The 24172-nt window shown below is 34.8% G+C and overlaps 1 protein-coding gene across 4 annotated transcripts in view; it reads left to right on the top strand.

Moving 5' to 3' along the window:
* ASCC1 (activating signal cointegrator 1 complex subunit 1) overlaps nucleotides 1–24172 on the top strand; it is an 81716-nt gene that overhangs the window by 25682 nt on the left and 31862 nt on the right. For all 4 annotated transcript variants that reach the window (XM_011355198.2, XM_023527886.1, XM_011355200.2 and 1 more), the window contains exons 6-7: nucleotides 6054–6190; nucleotides 13066–13185. In XM_011355198.2, the coding sequence (XP_011353500.1) occupies nucleotides 6054–6190; nucleotides 13066–13185 (257 nt within the window). The remainder of the gene's footprint in view (nucleotides 1–6053; nucleotides 6191–13065; nucleotides 13186–24172) is intronic.

Genomic DNA, 24172 nt, shown 5'->3' with positions numbered 1-24172 from the left:
AGAAATCAAGAGTTCACAAAGATACTCTTGATCGCAGTTTATCCCCACAGAGTTCTTTCTTGACCTCCCCCATTCCATATTTTTATGTTCCTCCTTCCACAGCAAGAATCCTGGCTTCCAGTATCAACACCTTTCTCATTCTCTTTGTCCTGTAATACATCTAAAATAGTTTTGATTTGCTTTGTTTATATGTCTATAAGAAATAAACCTACTAAACTTGGGAAAAAATGGCATAGATGATAGAGGCTCTGTTCATCCCTCTGGCAACCAAATCAAAGTTGTGATGGAAACAAGGAGCAAACAGCAAAAGAAAATCTGCTGGGATCTAGATGAACAAGCCATACAACTAGGGAGAAATCCAAAATCACCCTTCAACGGCAGAAGATAGGATGGAACGAGGACGCGAGGCTGCCTGGTCTGGAGCAGCTGAGTGAGACGGAGGCTGCGGCGGCACGGCAGATGCCTCTTAAAGGGGCTGCTTCTGCAAGCGGCTTTTCGCGGTGACGGACCTGCTTGCTCTGAGCACCAGTGCCGATTTTGGTTGCGTGCAGGGGGCACCAGGAACTTACAGGGAGACATTGTCAGAGTGAGGGCTGAGGTGCGACTTGCTCTGTGCAGAAGTGCTGGCAGTATCCATTGTTTCCTGTTGAGCCCTTCCTGCTCCAGTGCGCACAGTACTGCCCATAGTCAAGACCTCATCAAACTGGATAACAGAGGTCACTCTGCCCAGAGGATTCCCTGAAACTCTGCCTCTCCCAACTCATGGCCCCACCCAAGTCACATTCAGGTATATCTTCAGTGAGTCAGGTGCTCCTTGCTTAGCAGCGCCTAGACTCACACTGGAGGCAGCTAGCCTCAGTTTCTAGTGTGGCCTTTTGAGGCAACTATAAGCACAGCATCTGTGGATTGCTTGCTGAATCTTAACAGGTGGCCCTGGAGGGGCAGAGGCTTGGGCCTGTAGCTGAACCCCTCTTGGGACTGTGCCACTGGTCACCTACTTCACAAATCCACACTAATAAGACCGGGAGACGTAGGAGCTTTGCTTAGTACATAGAAACAGACATGGAAAGGCAGCCAAAATGGGAAGACAAGCAGAAACCATCAGAGAGAACAGAACAGAGATCCAGAAATAATGGTGTCAAGAAATCTAACAGATGCAGAGTTCAAAACACTGGTTATGAAGATGCTCAATGAACTTTTGGGAAGTGTAGATAAATTCAGTGAGAACTTCAACAAAGGAATAAAAAAACATAAAAATGGAAATAGAAATTATAAAAGAGAACCAGTCAGAAATGAAGAACACATTATCTGAGATGAGAAGTATATTCAAAGGAATACACAAAGTGAATAAAGAAAAGGATCAAATAACCTATCTAGAGGACTGGAAAGCCAAGGACACAAAATCAGAATGGCAAGAGATAAGATGCCAAGACTATAAAAATAATTTAAGGAGCATATGGGACACTATTAAAGGTCAAAATATCCATGTCATCAGGGTACCGAGGGAAAACAAGATACTGAACAGCTATTTGAAGAAATAATGATGGTAAACTTCCTTAACCTGGTGAAGGAAATAGACATAAAACCCCAGGAAGCTCAGTGAGTCCCAAAAACCAGGAACCCAAAGAGGCCCACATCAAGACACATTAAAATGCCAAAAGTTAAATATAAAGAAAGAATCTTAAAAGCAGTAAGGGATAAGCAGATAGTGACCTACAAGGCAGCACCCATAAGACTGGCAGCTGATTCCTCAAAAGAAATTATGCAGGACAGAGGGCTCAGCACAAAATATTCGACGTGATGAAAACCCAGGTTCTACAACCAAGAATTCTTTATCCAGCAAAGCTATCATTTAGAGTTGAAAGACAGATAAAGAGCTTCCTAGACAAAAATAAGCTAAGGTATGTATCATCACCGAGCCAGTAATACAGGAAATGTTGGAGGGACTTCTTTAAGAAGAAAAAAACATGTATCAAAAACAGGAATAAAGAATGCTAACAACTACATTCCTATCAACAAGTATCTCAAATGGAAAAGAATTAAGTGCTCCAACCAAAAGACTGAAAGGATAAGAAAACAAGATCCCTACATGCTGCCTACAAGAGACTCAATTCAGATTAAAAGACACACAGACTAAAAGGAAGGGGATGGAAAAAGATATTGCCTTGATAGACCTAGAAAGTATTTAAGTCAGACAGAAAAAGATAAACGCTATATGATTTCACTTATATGCAGAATCTAAGGAATAAAAAGAATATATTAATCAAAAATGTTCTCAAATATGGACAATTTGGTGATGGACAGGGGAGGAGGGGTTGGGGTACTGGGAGAATGAGGTGAAGGATTAAAGAAGTAGAAATTAGTAGCTGATGAATGGTCACAAGGATGGGGAGCATGGCCTAGGGAATGCAGTTATCATTAATACGTTGGCTGGATGGAGGGTTAGGAGAGGGAGGGAGCAACTGAGATCGTTTTATGAACTATATAGATGTCTAACCAATGTACTGTATAATTAAACAAATTAAAAAAGAAAATGAAAGAAACCTACTAAAAAGAATTCAGGATTTGCAGTTCCCCTCCCCTAAGAAAGAACTGAGATATGAAGTCAGATATTGTGTTTATAAGTTGCTTGGATTAGTTCTCTCTTTTTAAATCCCCTCTAGTGTAGATTTGGTATTCATTTTAAATGTACTTGGGTTCATTTTCAGTTTGCTTTTAACATTTCATTTTTTCCCTCTTCACATTCTTGTTGATTTAATTTAATTTGAATGTGGAGAGCATCAACATGCTTCCAAAAGTCAAAACTATACAAAAGGGCATATTCAGAAGAAGCGTCACATGTTCCTGAGTCCCTTCCACCCTGTTCCCCTCACCCCTTCTAGGTAACCAGCTTCATTGCTTTCTGGTTTATTTGTCCCATGTTCCTTTTTGTAAAGACAAATAGGTAGGTGTATATTTTCTTATTTTCCCTTTTTTCTTACACAAATGGTAGCAAACTATATGCTCCTCTGCACTGTGCTTTTTTTCATTTACCATTATGTCCTGAAATAATCACTCCACGTCAGTTTACACATGTGTTTATACATAGTTTTCAATCAGTCTTCTATACTTGGATATTTAGGTATTTTCCAATATTTTCCAATAATGCTCTAGACATTAACCTTGTGTGCATTTATTTTATATTATTGAAAATGTATCTTCAGGATAAGTTCCTAGAAGTAGGATTGCTCCATTTATTAGACTGCTTGGGCTGCTATGACAGAATATACTACAGACCGAGTGGCTTATACAACAGAGATTTATTTGTTACAGTGCTGGAGGCTGGAAGTCCAAGATCAAGGTGCTGGCAGGGTTGGTTTCTGGTGAGACCATTTTTTTTCCTGGCTACCAGACAACTGCCTTCTTGCTGTGTCCTCACACGGCCTTTTCTCTGTGTGCATTTGCTCCCGATATCTCTTCCTCTTTTTATAAGGATACCAGTTTTACTGGATTTAGCCTTCCTTGACACATTTAAAGCTGATTGTCCCTTAAAGTGCTTTCATTAAATGAGGCAATTTGGGCTGATATATAGAATCACATAACTTCTCCAGTTGTAAAAATAGCTCAATCTCCATTAACACTTAACAAACGAATAATCTCTTAACTTCTGTTGCCAGGGCAAAAATTAGGCAATCCTAGGCAAAACAAGTGTACTATGTGAGCTGTCTGCATTTGATAAATACATTTCTCTGCCTTTGGGGTGGTTCCTTAGTCCAAGGATCAGATTATTGGATAAGAACTTAGAATTCAACTCCTGTTGAAGGAGAATATTCTCAACTTTAAAAAATTTTTATTTGCAGAATAAATGTAATGGAATTTGAGATCTACTTACCTTCGAAAAGGGATTCATGATCTGATATGGGACTGGTATCAGAATATGTAAGGAATTCTTATAACTCAGTTAAAAGACAGAAAAACAGGCAAAGGATTTAAACAGATATTTCTCCATAGGAAATGTACAGATGTCCAGTGAGGACGTGAGAAGATGTTCAGCATCACAGGTCAATAGGGAAATGTAAATCAAAACCTGTATGAGATAACACTTTGCACCCACTAGCATGGCTATAATAAAATTAAAAAGGAAAGTGTTGGCAAAGATGTAGACATTGTTGCTAGGAATGTAAAATGGTTCAGCTGCTGTGGAAAACAGTTTGATGGTTGCTCAGAAAGTTAAAGATAGAATTACTACATGATCCAGCAATTCCACTCTTAAGTATATACCTAAAAGAATTGAAAACATATGTCAGCACAGAAACTTGTACATGGATGTTTAGAGCAGCATTAATCATAATAGCCAAAAGATGGAAACAATCCAACTGCCCATCAAAAGATGGATGGATAAACAAGTTGTGTTATATACATGCAATGGAATATTATTCAGCCATAATAAGGAGTGACATACCAGTACATGATACAATTTGGCTGAACTTTGAAAACATGCTAAGTGAAAGAAGCCAAACCAAAAGATCATGTATTATATGCTTCCTTTTATATGCTATATCCAGAATAGGAAAATCCAAAGAAACAGAAAGAAATTAGAAGTTACGAGGGGGTGGGAGATGGAGGTGAGGAATGGGGAGTGGTATTATTTAATGATTCTGGAATGTTTTTATGGGATGATGAAAAAAGTTTTGAAACTAAAGTGAGCACAACATTGTGAATACTGTAAATACCATTAAATTGTACAGTTTAAAATGATTAATTGTTAAATGAATTTCGCCTCAATTTTAAAAAGGGGATATAAGTATATTTCTGAATATATATGTATTTTTGTTTCCTGGAGACAAAAGTTTTAAAGTGCAAGGAATGATGATGCCAGAAAAGGATGACCATATTTGATGTGGAAACTTAGTGTCTAGATAACTCTCTAGATTCATTTTTCACTTGTCTCTTTGCTTGGGAGAATTTACTCTTAACACAAAGTATTTTACCTGAAAATACCGCAGTGTCTGCAAAGATAGAAATCATGTTTTTTAAAGAGTATTATGAAGAGTTTATTCTTTGTGGAAGCCCATAAGAGGTCCAATTGCTCTGGAACTAACATAACTGATAAGGAGCAAAATATATCTTAGAACCTATATTTAGATGGTATTCTTTTTTCCCTGACTTGCCATTCTATATGGCTACTAGTTTTTTTTTTTAATCTAGATGAAATTTACATGACAAAATTAACTGTTTTCAAGTGAATGATTCAGTGGCATTTAGTGCATTTATAGTGTTGTACAGCTACCAGCTCTATATTGTTCCAAAACATTTTAATCACCCAAAAGGAAATCTTGTACCCATTAAGCACATCCCTGTTAGCACGTGTTATTTTCCAAATTTTTTATTGTAACCAGCCTAAGGGGTATGAAATTGTACTTCATTGTGGCTTTGATTTGCATTTCTCTAAATGACTAATGAAATTGAACATCTTCTTGTATTTTTTGGCCATTTTGTGTTTCTTCTTTGAAGAAATGTCTACTTAAGTCTTTTCTAGTTTTTAAATTGGGTCCTGTGTCTTTTAGTTGTTGAATTGTAAATGTCCTTTATATGTATATACTAGACTCTTATCAGATATATGACTTACAAATATTCCATTCTGTAGGTTGTCTTTTCACTTTCTTGATAGTGTCCTTTGATATATAAAAGTTTTTAATTTTGATAAAGCCTAACTTATTTATTTTTCTTTTGTTGTCCTTACTATTGGTGTTATATCTAAGAATCTATTGTCAAGTCCAAGGTCGTGAAGATTCCCCTATTTTTCTTCTAAGAGTTTTATGGTTTTAGCTTTTATATTTAGGTCATTGATACATTTTGATATAATTTCTGTATATAGTATGAGGTAGGGGTCCAACTTTATTCCCAGCATCATTTGTTGAAGAGGCTCTTCTTTCTCCATTAAGTTGTTTCGGCACCCTAGTTGAAAATCAATTGGTCATAAATGTGTGGGTTTGTCTCTGGACTCTAAATTCTATTCCTACCATTTACTTTTGTGTGAACTGAGTTTCTTGTTTTTCTCCTTTTGATAACAGGATCATGGAGTTGATAGCAGCATTTTCCAGAATCCCAAGAAACTTCATCTAACTATAGGGATGTTAGTGCTTTTGAGTGAGCAAGAGATCCAGCAGACATGTGAGATGCTACAGCAGTGTAAAAATGAATTCATTGAGTGAGTATCCACAAGAGTGGGGAAGGGTAGTCACCCATACTGGCTTCTTTTTGGTATCACAGACTTGTTTTAGGACTAGAGAGTTGGGTGACATGAGAACAAGGTTTGTTGACTCACCCATTTGTAACACTTAACATTGAACCATTGTCTGAAAGGTTTAAAATGGATTTAAAGCATATATTTACAAATTTTTTTGGAAAGCCTCTACCTTACATTATATTAGTTCAGTAGGCAAATTTTGTTCTTTACTAGGACATCCCATTATTTTCTCCAAGGGGATGTTCTCTTCATTATCTATTGAAGAATATAGGCTGCAGTATTAGTTTTCTGTGCTGCTTTTAACACATTACTGCAAGCTACTGATGGCTTAAAACAATACAAATTTATTATCCTACAGTTCTGTGAGGTAGAAGTCTGATATGGGTTTTACTGAGCTAAAAGTAAGGTGTTGACAGGGTTGTGTTACTGTCTGGAGGTTCTAGGGAAGAATCTATTTCTTTGTCTTTAAAGTGCAGCGTCTAGAGGCTACTCACTTTCCTTGGCTAGTGGCCCCCTTCCTCTGTCTTCGACACTAGCTACGTTGCATCTTTCCAACCCTTCTTTTGTCACGTCTCTCTCTCTGGCCATAGCAGGGCAAGGTTCTCTGCTTTTAAAGACTCTTGTGATTTGATTGAATATACCCAGATAATCTAGGATAATCTCTTCATCCCAAACTCCTTAATCTTAGTCACATGTACAAACGTCTCTCTGCCATGTAAGGTAGCACATTTACAAATTCCATAGGGTAGGACGTGGGCATTTTTGGAGAGCCATTATTCTGCTTACCACAATAACTCAAACATTATAAAATGATTCCCTAGGAAAATCTTCATTGTTTTTCAGAAACGTGGACTTTAATTTTCTTTTTCTTCTTCTTCTTCTTTTTTTTTTAATATAGGCAATTTTGTGTGAGTCATTGTGAGGATACCGAAAACTATCCAAGCAATCTGTTTTGGCTCAGGGAAAATGTTGCTGTTCTGGGGACAGAGTTGTTATTCTTTTTACTGTAAAATTTAAATTTATACATACATCTAACTTACGAAGAATTTTCTCTTCCTTTCTCTCCCTTTACTCTTTTCAGGATTAATAAAGAACAAGAGAAATTTTAAAACTAACTCACTTGAATAATTTTTTAAAAAATTCAATTATAATATTTAAGTCCCATCCTATTCTAACATGGTCTTGTAGAAATGAGTTACTTGGTTGATTGGGTAAAACAAGATTAAAAGATTAAAAATTTTTTCTCTCTAGTTATGTTGTATTTGACACTGTGTCATGTGATGACTAATTTGTGGACCACATCTCCCTTTTCCATTAATTGTTTTGAACACAACATATTTTTCTTGACCAGAATTATGAGCCGATTGGGTTTGCAGTCTGCCTATTCTTTCTGAATCTCAAACAGCAAAGAATTCTTCTTTGTCTTGTTTGCTTAGTGATCGCTATGACTGTTTTCTCTCAATTTTACCTGAAATTTAAATTAATTTGGTGTTCGTAATTAGATACATACAATTTTCCTTACATAAAAGAAAACTTTAAGCTTTACCTTACACAGTAGAGCAGTTTTACCTGGTTTAAGAATCATTTCTGATACTTTAACTTGTTCCCAGATCACTTTTTGCTAAATGAAACTGAAAGCAACTTCATTTTCTTGGCTGCCATTGGGATAATCCTGCTAAGGAAAAATTTAAAGGTAGATAAATTTAGGGAAACATTTTTTTTTTATCTTATGAAAATCAGGTCCCAGTTTTTAATCACTGAAAGTTTACCATGAGCTGCGTGAGGATTTAGTCTCTCTTTTATGTCTCTTGGTGCTTTTTGTGACTAAAAGCCAAATCTGAGCCTTTTAAGCATGTCGGAGTTGGTGTGCATAGGCAATGAAGAGCAGCCTTAATAGTTCCTAAGAATTTTTGACATGACAGGATGAAAACAGTAATTGTAGTTTTTCAAATTCAGCAAAGCTTTTGAAATTGGATGAAGTTACCCTGCCAGAAATCTGCAATGCAGGCAAATTTTTTTTTGAGCAAGCTTTTTAAAAAAAGTTGGGAAGATTTGAAACCATTAAAACAAGCCTCTGAACCCTCTTCTCTCACCTTCCCTTCTGCTACACACACTTGTTTTAAAATTGTATAATGCAAAATTAATTTATTTCTGAGAAGGAGGATGAGAGAATCAGACTTGGCTATTTGGATTGGTTAGGAGTGCCTTGTTTCCCTAAAAGGAAGAGATGTCTCCAAAAAAAGGAAGGAAGGGAGGAAGGGAGGGAGGGAGGGAGGGAGGGAGGGAGGAAGGAAGGAAGGATACTTATAGCTCTGGTGAATAAAATGTGTCATCTAACTTTTTTTCTTTATTCTTGCTCTTTGATCTTAGTGTTTGTACTTGATATACTTCAATAAACAATGGCATTTCTGACCTGAACTTTTTATGACTTAACAATCCCAAATTAAAATATAAAAAAATGAAAACATTGAAAATGAATCCTAGTACATAATATGCTGTGGTTTAATTTGATAGCTTTTTAAATGAAAGTATTAATGTGGCTATTTTGGAATTTAATTAAAACTGTGGTGCTATATAGATATTATAAAGAAATGCATAGTTGAATATATATTTTTTTAAATTTGGGGGTGGTTTTTGAATTTAAGTATGTCATCTAATGAGAAACAACTTTAGTTGCAATTTGTAGGCTAAAGGCTTAATGTAGCTGTATAGATTTCGAATAAATTATTCACAGTGTTCAATAAACCCTAAAGCTCTGAATGTGTCCCTTGTGACTTTTCTTTGTGAGATGTAGAACACGAACAGTGCAGTGGCTCTGAGTATACAGTCTGATAAATATGCCTTACTTCCATAGCTCCAATATCACTCTACTTGTACCCAAGTGTTCCCAGTAGGTCTGAGGTTAAACCAAATAAGTTAAAAAAGAGATAAGGAGGAGAGAAGAAGAGGAAATATACCCATGAATAAATATTAGTTCCTAATTGTTATCTTAGATTTTGCTCAATTGAAAAATGTGCTCACTGGTATCCCAGGTGGGGAATAGTTTGGTCACCAAGACAAAAAGCATTTATCAGGCAAACCATTGGATTTCTCTTCTGCTCTTTAATCTCCCTCTTGATAAATTCTAGGAATAGGTTGAAAGAGTTTCTGTTTCTACTTGCTAGACAGGCTGTGGATCCTGTTTCATTGTTTCAATTTTTTTGTTCTTGGCACCCTAGCTAATTCCAAGGATTTGAGGTAGTTTATAGTGAGGACATATATACAAAAGAAATATTAAAGTTGGAGAGCCCAGAAACTGTAAAGATCTAATGGGGAGAAAATTCTACCTGAAAACTAAGGTAAGATCATTGTACTTGATCATTAAAATTTAGTGCCATTTTCGAACACAAGTATACTTGAACTAAATTTCAAAAAGAAACACAGCAGTTATTATAGTTCTTATATGATAAAAAGGAGCATAACATTTTTTAAGGAAGAATCTTTTTCTGGTTTTCAATCTAAGAAAAACTTACATAAATCTTAAGTAACCCAGAATGATGATGAGCAGTGTCTTCAACAAGAGTTTTGTAGAAGATACAAAAACATTGTTCACATGGCTCTTTCTGCAGTGATCTCTAGAAATTGAGGGTGTAACATTAAATATTAACTCAGTAAAAACATTTTAGCGGGACACTAAACGAATGGTATGATGCTTTCTGGTGATCTAACTATGCAGGATTAGAGCTGAAAAATGTAGAGGAATGTATGGTTAGTATTGAACTTTTTTTTTTTTTTTCAAATAAATTTTATTGACTGCACTTCGATAATATCGAATGGCAGTTGTTCATATGAATTCTTTGGCTATTAGAATGGAGATAAACTGTATTGTTGATTGAAGAAGCTACAGGCCTCAGATAATAGTTCAGAGCTTGGCTTGTGTTTTTGGAATATCCCACTTATTAGAAGTGGCTACAGGGATACTTATGATCAAGGCTATAATTTTTTCGATCAAATATCTATCTAAAATAGTTCAGTTATTTATTTTCTTACTGAGAAAAATTCTGGTCTTGTGCAATAACATGACCTTGAAGTTTTAAGCAAATGTTTTCCATTAGGATTCCTAAGCTTCAAAGAGTCTTTTATGGCCTTAATTTAATATCAAGAGAGGTTTTTTTGGAATTGTCTTTTGGTATATACTAGCATCTTTTTGTCTTTGAGCTGATAAAATGTTATTTTATTTAATAACAATATAGACATGTGTCCACATTCTTCTCAGAATTGTCCAGAACAGCATCTCCCTTTATAGCAGAATATCCAGTCAATGTTTTCCAGAGATTTATGGAGTTCCTATTTTATATAAGGCACTGTGCCAGGTGCTGGGAATATAGGAGTGATCAACATGGATAGAGTCCCAGGCCTCATGGGGCTTGGAGAAGGCTGTGTGTGGTCACCTATTTTTAGTTGGGTTTCAGCCTGGCACAGCAAACTCTTTTCTGGTTGAAGTATAAGTCTGTTTAAGATGTCTAGGAAGAAAGTAGGATGGTGGTTTTTACATAACATAAAAGTAGTACATGTTAACTTTAGAAAGCTACAAATTGCAGATACACAACAATATCACCAGATATCTTACCATCTAAAGATAATTACCGTTAATACTTTGGAATATATACTCCCATACTTTTTAATATGCATATGTATATTTTTTCTTTGAGGTATAATTTACTTAGAGTAAAATGCACAGATCTTCAGTGTAGTTGATGAGTTTTGACAAATGCATACACCCATGTAACCACATCCAAATCAAGATGTAGAACATTGCCCTCACCTTATGAAGTTCCTTCATACCCTCTTCAGTAAATTCACTTACTTGAGAAGTAAATATTCTGTTTCTGTTCCCATAGATTAATTTGGCTTGTTCTTTAATGTTGTATGTATCGAAGCATTCAGTATATACACTTCTGTGTTTGGATTCTTTTGCATATGTAAAAACAATTTTAGCTTTTTAATGAATACATTTACATGGTTCAAAAATTAAAGGTGCGGAGGATATGCAGAAGAGTTTCCTTCCCACTGCTCTCCCATCAAGCACCCTATTCTCTCTAAAAGTAACAGATATTAGCAATGTTTTTGTATCCTTTCAGAGATTTTATGCATGAACAAGCAAATATATGTATAAATAAATTTTCTTACCCCCATATTTTGCATAAATAGTAGTATAGTAATGCACATTGTTGTGCACCTTTATTTTTTAAACTTGAAAAAATAATCATTACGTATTGGTACCTGAAAAGCTTCCTTAGTCATGTATAGCTTATTTATTGCTCATAGTACTTTGATTTATTCAATCAGTCCTATGTTATTGGACATCTAGTCTGTTGCCAATCTTTTGCTACTCTAAACAGTGCCTCAGTCAGACCTCATTGCATCATAGCAGGAGGCACATATTGTTTTGGTTGTTTTTTTTTTTGTGTGTGTGTGTGATAAGCATCACAGTGGGTTTGGGAGTGGTCACCCTTATCCATTGTTTTGTTTGTTTGTTTGCTTTGCTTTTTACCTTAGAATAGTCTTCTTAAAAGATTTTTATTAAAATATAGCTAACATATAGTATTATATTAGTTTTAAGTATACACCATGGTTATTCTATGTTTATATACCTAAAGAAGCGATCACTGTAAGTCCAGCAACCATCTGACACCATACAATGCTATCACAATATTATTAACTATATTCCCTATGCTGTACTTTACATCTCCAAGACTTGTTTTATATCTGGAAATCTGAATCTCTTATTCCCCTTCTCCCACCTTAAAAAATTTTTTTTCAATTAAAGTTGACATTCAGTATTATTGTTTATTAGTTTCAGGTGTACAACATAGCGGTTTGACAAATATATAATTTACAAAGTGATCCCCCTGACTAGTCTAGTACCCACCTAACACTATATACATAGTTATTACCATATGATTGACTATATTTCTTATGCTGTACTTTACATCCCTATGACTATTTCATAACTACCAATTTGTACTTCTTAATCCTTTCACTTTTTTAACTCAGCCACCTAACCCCTCTTTCATTTGACAACTGTCAGCTTCTTCCCTGGACCTATGAGTCTATTGCTGTTTTGTTTGTTCATTTGTTTTGTTCTTTCAATTCCACATATAAGTGAGATCATATGTTTATAGAGCTCTCCTTTGTTGGGATCTCTTTATATTTTCTTTAGCCTTTTGCCTAAGTTGTAGCAGCCATTGGTGATCTTGCCTAGATCTGTTATTTTATTGGGGGTTACAAAATGGTGATATTCTAATTCCATCATTACTTCTGCATTTATCACTTGGAATTCTTCTGTAAAGAACTTTCCTTTATCAGCTATCCTTGGATATTTAGCTGAATTCAAAATTATTTTCCTAGGGTTAGCTCCTAGACATTTAGTTGTCTGGGTAAAGGATTTCTCTTCTTGAAGACTTTTCCTAAATATTGTCAAATTGTTCTTAAAGATGTTATATCAGCTTACACTTCCACCATTGTTATAGAGTTAATACAGCTTGCTACTTATAGAAATAATGATGTATAACCTCAGAGATGGGCCACTCAGAAGTTGTCTCTGTCAATGAGGACTTTCATGTCATTGCTTAGCTTTTTCTCAGAGAGTGCTAGTGTGATTTTGGAAATACTAGTGTTTCTAGTTTGTGTGTATTCAACATATATTAATTTTGAAATTAGAAGGATGACTAGATAATGCTGTTAGTAAAAAAAACCCAACAAAAAAGTTTGACTATGTATATTTAACCATGTCTTAAAATATAATAGCCCTTTTAGCTTAAATAAGTATAAAAAACTGTTTTTTTTCTTTGCAGTGACATTTCTGGGGGCAAACCCCTGGAAGTAGAAATGGAAGGGATAGAATACATGAACGATGATCCTGGCATGGTCGATGTTCTTTATGCCAAAGTCCATATGAAAGATGGTTCCAACAGGTATGTTTCTGGAATATGCCCTTGTTTTAATCAAGAGATGCCCAAAAGCATCCCTGGAAGTTCAGCTGGTTTTGATTCCTTCTCTTTGAGGCCTTAGAATTATAAAGAGTGTGTCAGTTCTTTCTTTTTTTACATAGTAAGCTGATATCTTGAAAGAGGAATTTGTTGTATGAAACAATATTAGACTTTTAGTCTGATAATTATCGAGTTACTTGGATGGAAGATATTGAGAGTAGCAATCTAGTTTCTGTGGAACTCAGTACTTCCTTAATTTTTTCTAGGATAATAGGAGGCAGGAAGGATGGCATTTTAGGATGATAGTTTCAAAAGTGAAACGATGCAGATCTAGTGACTACGTGGACAAAATGGTGATGAAAACTATACAAACTTCTTAAGATTATTAAGATTAAATTAATCTATATAAAATGTGTAGAATAGTGCTTGGCACATACTAACATCATTAGAACATACATCAGGAAATGTTTACTATTTTTTATTTTTGTTTATTAACTTGTTTTAGGGATTTATTAACTTGTTTTAGGGATTTATTAACTGTTTTAGGGATTCTCAGTCTGCAACCCAGGCTGTTTCCAAAACTAGCCTAGGCATCTAGAACTATTTCCAGTGTTAATGCCATTTGTTAATCCACTTGAGACCTGTGTGTGTGTGTGAGTGAATTAAAAATTAAAATTTTTTTTATATTAGTTTCAGGTATACAGTACAATGGTAGACATTTATATAATTTATGAAGTGATCCCCTCAATTACTCTCACATCCATCTGGCTCTGCACACAGCCATTACAGTACTATCGACTATATTTCCTATGCTGTACTCTACGTCCCCGTGACCATTTTGTAACTAGTAATTTGTATTTCTTTGGTGAGTGGAGGAACCCAACCTGAATTAGAAGTTTCTTTTTATGTAGTCTTTTCATTAGGGCAGGATGGAACAGAGCTCATATTCATTCAGAAACCTTTAGAGAAAATTCGTGTCTCCAGGCAGGCCCCCAATTGACTTGCTTTCCTAGAGGATCTCTTGTAAGGTCTCTCTTATCTCAATTTGAATTGATTATCTCAATTATCTCTAAGTTTAATTGGAAGTGAATTTTGAGAGAAAGGGAGGAAAAAAATGGTATAGAATCATTTTTTGTGTGTGTTCTGGACTAGATTTTTGTTTTCCTAGATACCTAGCATATGCCTAAAGGGCATACTAATAACCCCACCCTAAAAACTAGGGACACAGTGTTATTTAACAGTATCATATACTAGGACATCCCAAAACATTTTTACCAGGTTAAAATTTGATTCAAAGTCATAACTATCCAAATACCTTCACCATGTTGTAAAACTACTACATATGGGGTAGATTACTTTTGAACTTTGTGAACAGAAACAATGAAGATAGTTCTGAAACTTTTTGGTCTTATAATCTCTTTAATTTCTTGAAAATTATTGAATACCACAAAAACCTTTTGTTTATATAGGTTATACCTATAAACATTTACTTGACTAGAAATTTAAACTGAGAAATTTAAGATTTGTTAATTTATCAAAAATAATAGTAATAAAATATTTTTTTAATATAAACGACATTTTCATGAAAAATCACTCTGTTTTCCAAACAAAAAAATTAAGCAAGAATATAGACATTGTTTTACATTTTCGTGTTTATAGAAGGCGGCTGAGTTCTCATATCTGCTTCTCTGTTCAATTTATTTTGATGTGTTGTTTTGATTGAAGTGTATAAGAAAATCAGACCTCACTCAAAGATGTAGTTGGAAAATTGAGTAATGGCCTTTTCAGGTAATTGTTGATAAAATTTGACAGGTAATAGTTTCTTAAATGTCAGTTACAGTGTGAAATCTGAAACTATATCAATGAACATTTCACACTGTTACATTAAAATCCATTGATCTATCTTGTACTTTGCCTGGATCTTTAATTCATGCATAATTTTGTAACATTGGTCATTTAGAAAATATTGTTTTACTGAGTTATGCAGATCCAAATGTTGACACATTTCATTATACAATATTAAAAATACATGTTAATATCACTACTAATTTCATCGAAAATCTTTAAGTATTGAGGAGCTGTCAAGCTCATAGTGGCAGATAACATGTTTTCTGAAATTCAGACTTTCATCCGAAAGCTTAAATTTTTTTATTGGCAGAAAATACTGGTAATTTTTTCTTTGAAGTTTTTTTTTTTAATGTCTACAAAATAGCCAAGTCCAAATAACCATAATTTTTCTGGCAGTTGTTCTTTCAAGTAAAAATTTTGTTCCGTGGACAAAGAGGCTAGTTCAACTCACAACTCAGACAACCCCACAAGTGCTTTTACTCTAGACAGCTGTCTATTTCAATACACAGCCCAAGTACTTTATAGTATACTGTCAATTTCATCACACAGAAGATTAAAAAGACATACATTCAAGGGCTTAGATTTAATAAAGTTATTTTTACTATTTCATCAAGGATAAATAAAACTGGCTCTTTTGATTTTAAAACTGTGACTGCGTAGTGAAGAATATACTAGTAGTAGTTTGATGATACTTGTCTTAATTTGTGGTAAGGTGCCATCAGTTTTACCTACCATTGCTTTTGTACTATCAGTGCAAATGTCATTGCGGTAAAAAAGGCAAATAATGTCATATAACTATTATAAAAATAGTTTTGACCTTCTGGACCCCCTAAAAGAGTCATCAAAGATTCATAGACCAGGCTGTGATCTAAGTAAGATTTTATTTCTAAAATTTAAGGTTGTATTGTTTCCGGGGAAATTATAACTAACTTTTGTTCAATTATAACTCTTGCCTGGCACTGTGCTTAGATTGTATTATCTCCATTTTATCTTCATATCTGTGTAAGATAGATACTATTATGCCCATTTTATCAATCAGGGAGGTTCAGAGAGCTTAAGAACTTAATTAAGGAACCTATATAGATAGCTCTGAACCCCTATGCCATAATAAAAGTTTTCAGTGTACGTATACTAGGCTGAATAGGTTAGACTATGTTCCAATTTTCATTCCTAGAGTAAAATGGAAAATTGTGACCCACTTTTTTTGAAAGTGGTAAAATTCACATAACATAAAAAAAAAAAAATCACCATTTTATCTATTTTAAAGTGTATAATTCAGGGTGTCAACATAAGAAGAACATCCAAACGTGTAGAGAGTTTTTATGAGTTTATTTGAGCCAAACTGATGACATGTGCCAAGGAGCATGATCTCAAATGCTCCAGAGAATAACAGTTTTTTAGCTTCTTTTATGCATTGAGGGGATTGGATTAAAGGATAGTTAACAAGATTATGTGTTCTCTTGAGAGTTAATACCCCCTCAGAGGGGTATTACTTCTGGTATTTCAAAGATGTATTAACCAAATGCACAATAACAGTGGACAGGGCTGGCTTAAAACCTTTCACTAAAGTTATGCACCTGGGGCATGACTACCCACCATGATCTGCCCAGTTAGGAATTTATGATCAGGTCACTTTGTGAGATTGCTTTCCATAGAACCCCATTTTTCCATCCACACTGGCAGCTACTAATCTATTAACTATATAGGTTTTCCTATTCTAGATATTTCCTATGAATGGAACTATACAACATGTGGCCTTTTGTGTCTGGTTTTCTTCCACATAATGTTTTCAAGGTTCATCCATGTTGTAGCATGTATTAGTACTTCATTCCTTTTTATGGACGAATAATATTCCATTGTATGGAGATACTACATTTTGTTTATCCATTCATCAGTTGATGGACATTTGAGTTGTTTCTAACTTTTGGCTGTTGCGAAGAGAGCTGTTTTCCATTATTTTGGGCTGACTCACTTTTTAAATGTATTAAAGATGTAATTTTAATTTCCTTGATTAACCTTGTAATTTTACAGAATACCATAGCCTCTCCGCCTGACTTCTGTTAATTTGTTAACTTATCTTCTGTTATGGTATTTACTTAATTTTTGTCAGAACTACTGTAAACCTTACTGTTGTAAGACTGATATCTGTAATATTCTTATAGACATGTGGTTAATGTGAAACTATGTGAAAATTTTACATGGGATTACTGTTAGGTTCCGGAGGGCCCTATCCCTACTTCCCCATAGTGTGGGAAGCAGACTTCTCCCTTACCTTTGTGTGGGAACCAGACTTTGCATCCGGGTTAGCAATGCTGCATGCTCACCTCCCGCTTCACTGGACTCTCCTTCCTTCCCCGCCAATTTACCCATCCCAGATGTTCCTGCCAAAAGGCCCGCCTCAAGCCCCATATAACTTTCAAGTCCCCTCACATTTGGGGCTGACGCCATCTTCTGCTTAGCCAGTCTTTCACTCTGCTGTAATAAATCTTGTTTCACCCCTTCAGCCTTGTGTTTTCCTCCTTTGGTGAACTTGACAATTATAGTATTTCATAAAATAAAATAGTGAATATTTTCTAATTAAGGGCTTCAAGTCTTTTTTAACATATGTATGTCATAGACTCCGCAGTTTTAATTTACCCTATTCTTGGTGGCGTCCAAAGGGAAAAAGAGTGGTCAATGAGAAAGTATGATAAAATTATTACCTTGAGTGTTACCAGAGGATATGTTTCCCTTTTGCTTTAATAGTTAAACTCTTAGTTTTATAGGTCTTCAAGTATAGAGAACAATAGGTTTTTGAGATTTGTTAACCTAAAAATAAAAGTAAGATACCAAAATGAGAGGCAACAGGCATTTTTTTTTTGATCTAAAAGAATATTTGGGAAGTATTGATTCAGGCAGAAATCCAAATATTTTTTCCGGATTAGAAAGGCAAGGAAAAGGTAACAGTTACATCAATTGCATTATCAATTACATCAGTCAAAGGAAGGCATTTCTGTAGGTGCAGATATGCTAACATAGTGATGCTTATTCTAAAGAATGTTTTTAATTTTCAGTCCAGTAGTCATAATATCTGCTTTCCTGTTATCTTTGCAAACAGTTGTTTTGGATACAATGTTGCTTTAGGCTCAGCCTGAAGGTTATTTTGCAGTTTTAATGTTCCAAGGGTTTGAGGAGTTAGACGCTCGAGGCAATTCCTTTTGGGGTTATGGCAGCTCCCACTCCATTTTAAAGTGGCTCCATTTACATTATTTTTTACAGATTGGAAAAAAAAGCAATAGAAGCTAGTTGTCTTTTGAAGACAGTGCTCAGACATAATTTGTACCCACATTAATGGAGGGATAAGAGCTCAGAAGGTTGAAAGCACCCTTTATCCCATAGATCCAGCCCTTAAAATTTTGCACATTTCCTGTTGTCAAGGCTTTGTAAGTTGAAAGATCTTGTGAAGTTGTTGCTGGAGAGCTTGGAACTTCAGTAATCAGTTCTTGTCTTATGCCGTGAGAAAGAATTCAAGGGCAAGACAGATAGCAAGCAGGAAAGCACAAGGTTTATTAAAGCAAAAGTACACAGTTAAGAGGGGAGTGCAGCCTTACTCAAGAGAGGGAGTCACATGAGGATGTTTCAGTTCCAGGCTTTTGTTCTGCTTGGACGCAGAGCCTGGAAATGTGGTACTGAGGTAACCTCATTGTCTCCTCTCAGTAGGCAGGGAGCTTAGTTTCCCGCCTCCTTCCTTATTTGGTGTTTCTGGAAGTGTCATGGTTTCAGGTGCATGATAGGAGCTGGCGTATTTGTAATGCAGATGAGATTATAATGATATTTAGTCAAAGGTCATCCCTTATCCAATGATGGCATCTAAATTGGAAAAGACTGATTTGGGTTCATCTCCCCTTGCCAGGTTCAGAGCCATATTCTGGAGAAGGAGGGGGCATCCCTGAACTATCTGTCCTGTCTCAAAGTGTCCACTGAATCCACTAGTGTTCTCAACCAAGCACATTTTTGAGTAATTCCTATGTCTGTTACTGATCTATTTTCTCTTTTCTGTAGCCCATTTCTCCTTCATAAGAGGCATATTTGCATGACTTCAAAAAGATTTGTAAATTCCCTTCCCAAATCTAGTGTCTGAGAGACTTGTACACTTCTCACTGAATTCAATATTAAAACTATTTAATGTCTCCTTTATGCAAAGTATTTTGCAAGGCTGTATAAATTGATACAGAATTGAGTAAGACATGGCCCTCTTTTTAAGGAACATTTGATCCTTTGCATTTCTTTATGTGAAGAGACATGACTCAGTACAAGAGACATGGAGGAGATGCCAGGTTGTAATAAAAATACAAACACTCAAATTTCTTTGTGTGGTGTTATATATTTTAAATCAAATATTGCCTTAAAATATTTGTGAAGTACCTGACCTTTAAAAGGATGGAGCCACTTAGGTCATATTTTTTTCCCTCAGCAAACAGAGCTGAGACATTGTAGCTACACTTTTTGATGCATACTTGGGTTTGGTAAAGCATGACTGATTAAGGAATTTGTGTTCAACCTTTTAATCATTACTTAGTAGTCAGCTATTGCTAAGACTGAGTCTTGGACACAGTGGATATTCTGTTCTGTTTGTTACTCTCTCAGGACTCCACCCCTGCCCCTCTCAGAAGAATGGCTTTCTTATATTTTACTAAGCACATTAAGCCAATTCATCAATTTCCTTACTTTTTCCTTCACAATCTACCTATTTTCATCATACACACCTCACTCAGTTTTACTCTTTTTGCAGAATGGCATACATTATTTCCGATGAGGCTGATCCCTTTACTTCTGCTCATGACCCCAGTTCCTTCTTATCTCCTCAGAGACCTAACACCATCAGTTATTTTACTCTACAGGGCATTTCCAGTACCTTTTTCCTTCAGATGTTTTTGAATGTCCAGTGTATGAGATGCAGTAGACCCTAGGGCTCTGTCTTAAGGAAGAGGCAGATGTCAGTAACTAGGGTACTCTGGAGTGATTGAGGTTATGATTGAGGTTCTAGAGGTCGAAGGTTGACAGCAAAATTATGTCCTTGTGTGGACAAATTTTGTAAAAAAAGGCTTCAGAGAGGAGGTTTCTTGATTTCTTGGGTGAATAAGAAGTTTGCAGGCTGATGGAGTAGCATTTTAGGAAAAGAATAAATAGCAAATGCAGATCTAGAAGCACTATTATATGCCACGTAAAGGAAGTTGGATTTTTATTTGATCGTTTGTTTATTCAACAAAAATTTATTGAATGCCCGGTGTTTCCCAGGTACTGTACTAGGCTGTGAATATAGAATGGTGAGTAAAGCCAGACAGTGATTGTCCTCATGTAGTTTACAGACTAATTGAAAAAATAGATGTTAACAAATGACAAATATATAATTGGAAAGTATGATAAAGATAAAGCAGGGGAAATATGGTGCTCTACTAAATAGAGAGAATATCTTGGCATTTTAGACCGGGGGTGGGGGGGTGGGCGGGGCCAACAAAAACTTCCCTAAGGAATCTATATTGAATGGAGATCTAAAGGAGGTGGGAAAGCTCTCCTCACCTTTTGTTCTAGGCAAAAGAAAATGCAGAGCAAAAGCCCTGAGGCAAGGAAAAGCCTAGTAAATCCCAGATATGTATGAGGTATAATGAGGGAGAGTTAGAGTGACATGAGATGGCCATGTGAAGAAATTAAAGGGGCAAGGATTGGAGCAGTAGTAATAGATAAGAGAAAAAAGATGAAATACAAGTAGAATAAATAAAAAGAAATTCATATTAGGATAAATCATAATGGAATGGCAGAATACTAAAGACAAAGAGAAGATCTTAAGAAAAGTCATTTTCAAGGATTGACAATTATAAGAACAATGGACTTCCCAGTGTCAACAACAAAAGCCAAAGACGGCAGAATATTTTCTAGAGAAAATAATAGTCAACCTGGAATTGTGTACTTAGAAAAAAAAATCTTTAAAGAACAAAGTTGAAATAAAGACTTTTATAGATGAAAAAAACTCAGAATTTATCACTGTGAGCTATCTACAGAAAAGGAACTTCTAAAGGATGTATTTCAGGAAAAGGAAAATGAATTCTGAAAGTCCGAGGTGCAAGAAAGATAGTATGAGTTGCAGAAAGAAATGTTGAATGCATAAAAAGACATTTGTCTTTATAAAATATTTTAAAAAATGATTAACATTGTTCAGCTAACATAAATGGTAACTAACAGCATGCAAGTCGGGACTAAGGGGAATTCTGGAGTTGAAGTACTTTAAAGTTTTTTTATTATTTGGGAGAGGGTTATTAAGATATTATTTAACTTTCTTAAGCTAAATATGCAGCATAGTACAGTTTTAAAAGTAAGTCTAAAAATCGTGAGAATAAATTCTAAACAAATAGAAAAAGGAAAGGAACAAATATAAATTCAATCTGAAAAGAGGCAAGAAGGGTAGAAAAAAAGTAGAATGAGTAGAAATTAAAAAGTAAGATGATAGGAAGAAGTACACACATATAATACTCATATAGTAATGAAATAAACCAGTTAAGAAAGGTGTTATAAGGTTAGATATGAACAAAATTTAGTTATATGCTCCTTATAAAAGATACATACACAGCATAAGGTTGTGAAGGATTTCAGTGCAGGCCTCCCCAAAATGTCCCACTTTGGCATGTGAATTATTTTGAGCTGAAGGCAGTTGAGATCCTGCAGGCTCACAAGAAACTTTTACCTCTTCCTTAAAGAATTTAAATTAGGGGTCTTACCCATAGTAAGAGTTGTCACCAGAAATAACTTTTTTCTTTTACATTAAAAAAATTTTTTTATATTGGTTTCAAGTTTACAGCACAATGGTTAGACATTTATATAATTTACAAAGTGATTCCCTTGCAGAAATAACTTTTTATGACCTATCTATATAGTAGGGCAAACTTCTAATTACTGAACATTACTGCTCTTCTTATCATCCTGTGAATGACCTTTTTCTCCTCTGAAGTCCCCAAGTTGCCTTACCTTATCCTAGTTCAGAATGTCATATATACTTCATTTTCTTTTCTGTTTTTGAACCTCTCATGTATGTGGGGTTCCTTTACATATATATGTAATTAAATTTGATTATTTTATCTTGTTAATCTGTCTCATGTAGATTTAATTATTAGTGGAAAAGAACCTTGAAAGATAGAGGAAAGTTTTTCTCCCCCTACAGTTGAAATAATAGAAAGGAAAAGGATATACTAGTCAAATATCAAAAGAAAGCATAACAGAATGAATATCAAACATGATAGGCTTAAAGAAAAATGCAATAAGAGAGGACTATTACATATTAGCAATAAGAGAGGACTATTACTTGATAATAAAAGGTTCAATTTACCAGGAAGATGTAAACTTCTATGAATGTAACAGAACAGCCTCAAAGTAGTTAAGCCAAATTTGTATAATTAATATTTTATAGGGGAGAAATCGAGAAAGCCATCATCATAGGAGGAGATTACTACATATCTTCCAAATATTGGAGAAAAGCCCCAATATTGTCCAGTTGTTCTAGGTCAAGTAGCTGCAAAATCAGTAAAGATACAGAGATTTTAACAATTAACAAATTTAATGTAAGAGTCATCTCTGGAATTATATACCCAGCATTAAAAAATTCATATTCTGTTCAGGCACATGAAATAGTTAAAACAAATAGATTACAGAGTAGATTCATAAAGTAAGGATTAATAAATTTCAAGGAGTTGGTATCTTACAAATCACATTTTTTTGACTAGAAACGAAACCAGGTTATTTACAGTTATCAATCAAGTTATTAGAAATAATAAGAGTTTAGCAAAGTGATTGGCTATAATATTAGTATAATAAAATCAGGTACTTTTCTATATACTGTAAACATGTTTTAAAAAAGACACCATCCATTCACAGTAGCAACAGAGACTGTAAGGTTCTTAGGAATAAATATAACAAAGTATGTGCAGGATCTTTTTGCAGGAAATTATAAATAAATTGAGAGATGCCCATATTCAGTGATAGACTTAGTTTCATAAAGATGTCAGTTCTTTCCAAATGCTTCTCTATGAATTTAATACAGTTATATACTATGTATATAATTGAAATGAAGAGCCAGGAACAGGAGAGGAAATATTTAAAAGCCATTACAGTAATTCAGATGAGAAGGAAAGAGGACCTGAAGTAGAACAGTAACAATGAGAATAGATACATCAATGCAAGAATAGTAAAATCTGCTTAATTTGGCAATTTTCTGAAAGGGAAGTGTAGGGGTCAGATGATATGATTTATTATTATGACCTAAGCTGGTTTATCTCAGGAATGCAAGGATGAATTAAGACCAGGATATCTAATAATATCCTGATTAATAGAGCAAACTTAAAATAATATCTAAATAATGCATAGAAGGCTTTTAATGAAATTCAGATTTTTTCATTAAAATTTTCAGAAAATAGATATTGCCTAATATGATAAATATCTATTTTACAGCAAAAACAGCAGTCATATGCATATTATTTTACACAAATGGAATCACATTACATATATTGTTCTATAGTTTATTCTTCTCGTGATATTACTTTTATTTAGATTACTTAGACATTACTTTTATGTCGGAGTATATAGATCCTATGAAATACTGCTACATGAGTCTTCCTAAGCCATAGCCTGTATGCCATAGAACTTACTTGCTTAAAAATCTCCTATACTTTCACATCTTTTGAATTTATTCATATTCCTCAGTCTAGCATTCAAGATCTTCCAGGATGAAACCAACTTAATACGTCAACTTGATCTTCCACTATCTTGTACTTGCCCTAAGTCCCAGCCAGCTTCACTGCTTATTGATGATCCTCTGTGTCTGTTAATCTTGTTTCTAGTGACTTAAATTTCTCTCATGTTACCTCTCATTTTTTTGTGTCCAAATGCTATCTTTTCTTCTTGCTATCCTTTCTTCTTTTTCTCAAACAGACTGTAAGATTTTGGGGAGCAGGGAGTATATCTTATTCAGCATTGTATATTCAGTGCCTTTTATAATTCAGGGCTCATAGTAGATGTTCAGTGAATATTGGTTTTATTTCAAGGATTATTTGAGTACAGTTAGCTTGTTCTAAGCCCATTCTTCTAGTAGCCTATTCTT

This window comes from Pteropus vampyrus, unplaced genomic scaffold (genome assembly GCF_000151845.1).
Source record: "Pteropus vampyrus isolate Shadow unplaced genomic scaffold, Pvam_2.0 Scaffold20, whole genome shotgun sequence".
NCBI classification, from domain to species: domain Eukaryota; kingdom Metazoa; phylum Chordata; class Mammalia; order Chiroptera; family Pteropodidae; genus Pteropus; species Pteropus vampyrus.
The sequence above is the reverse complement of the archived record's forward strand: the minus strand, read 5'-3'. Positions and strand labels throughout refer to the sequence as shown.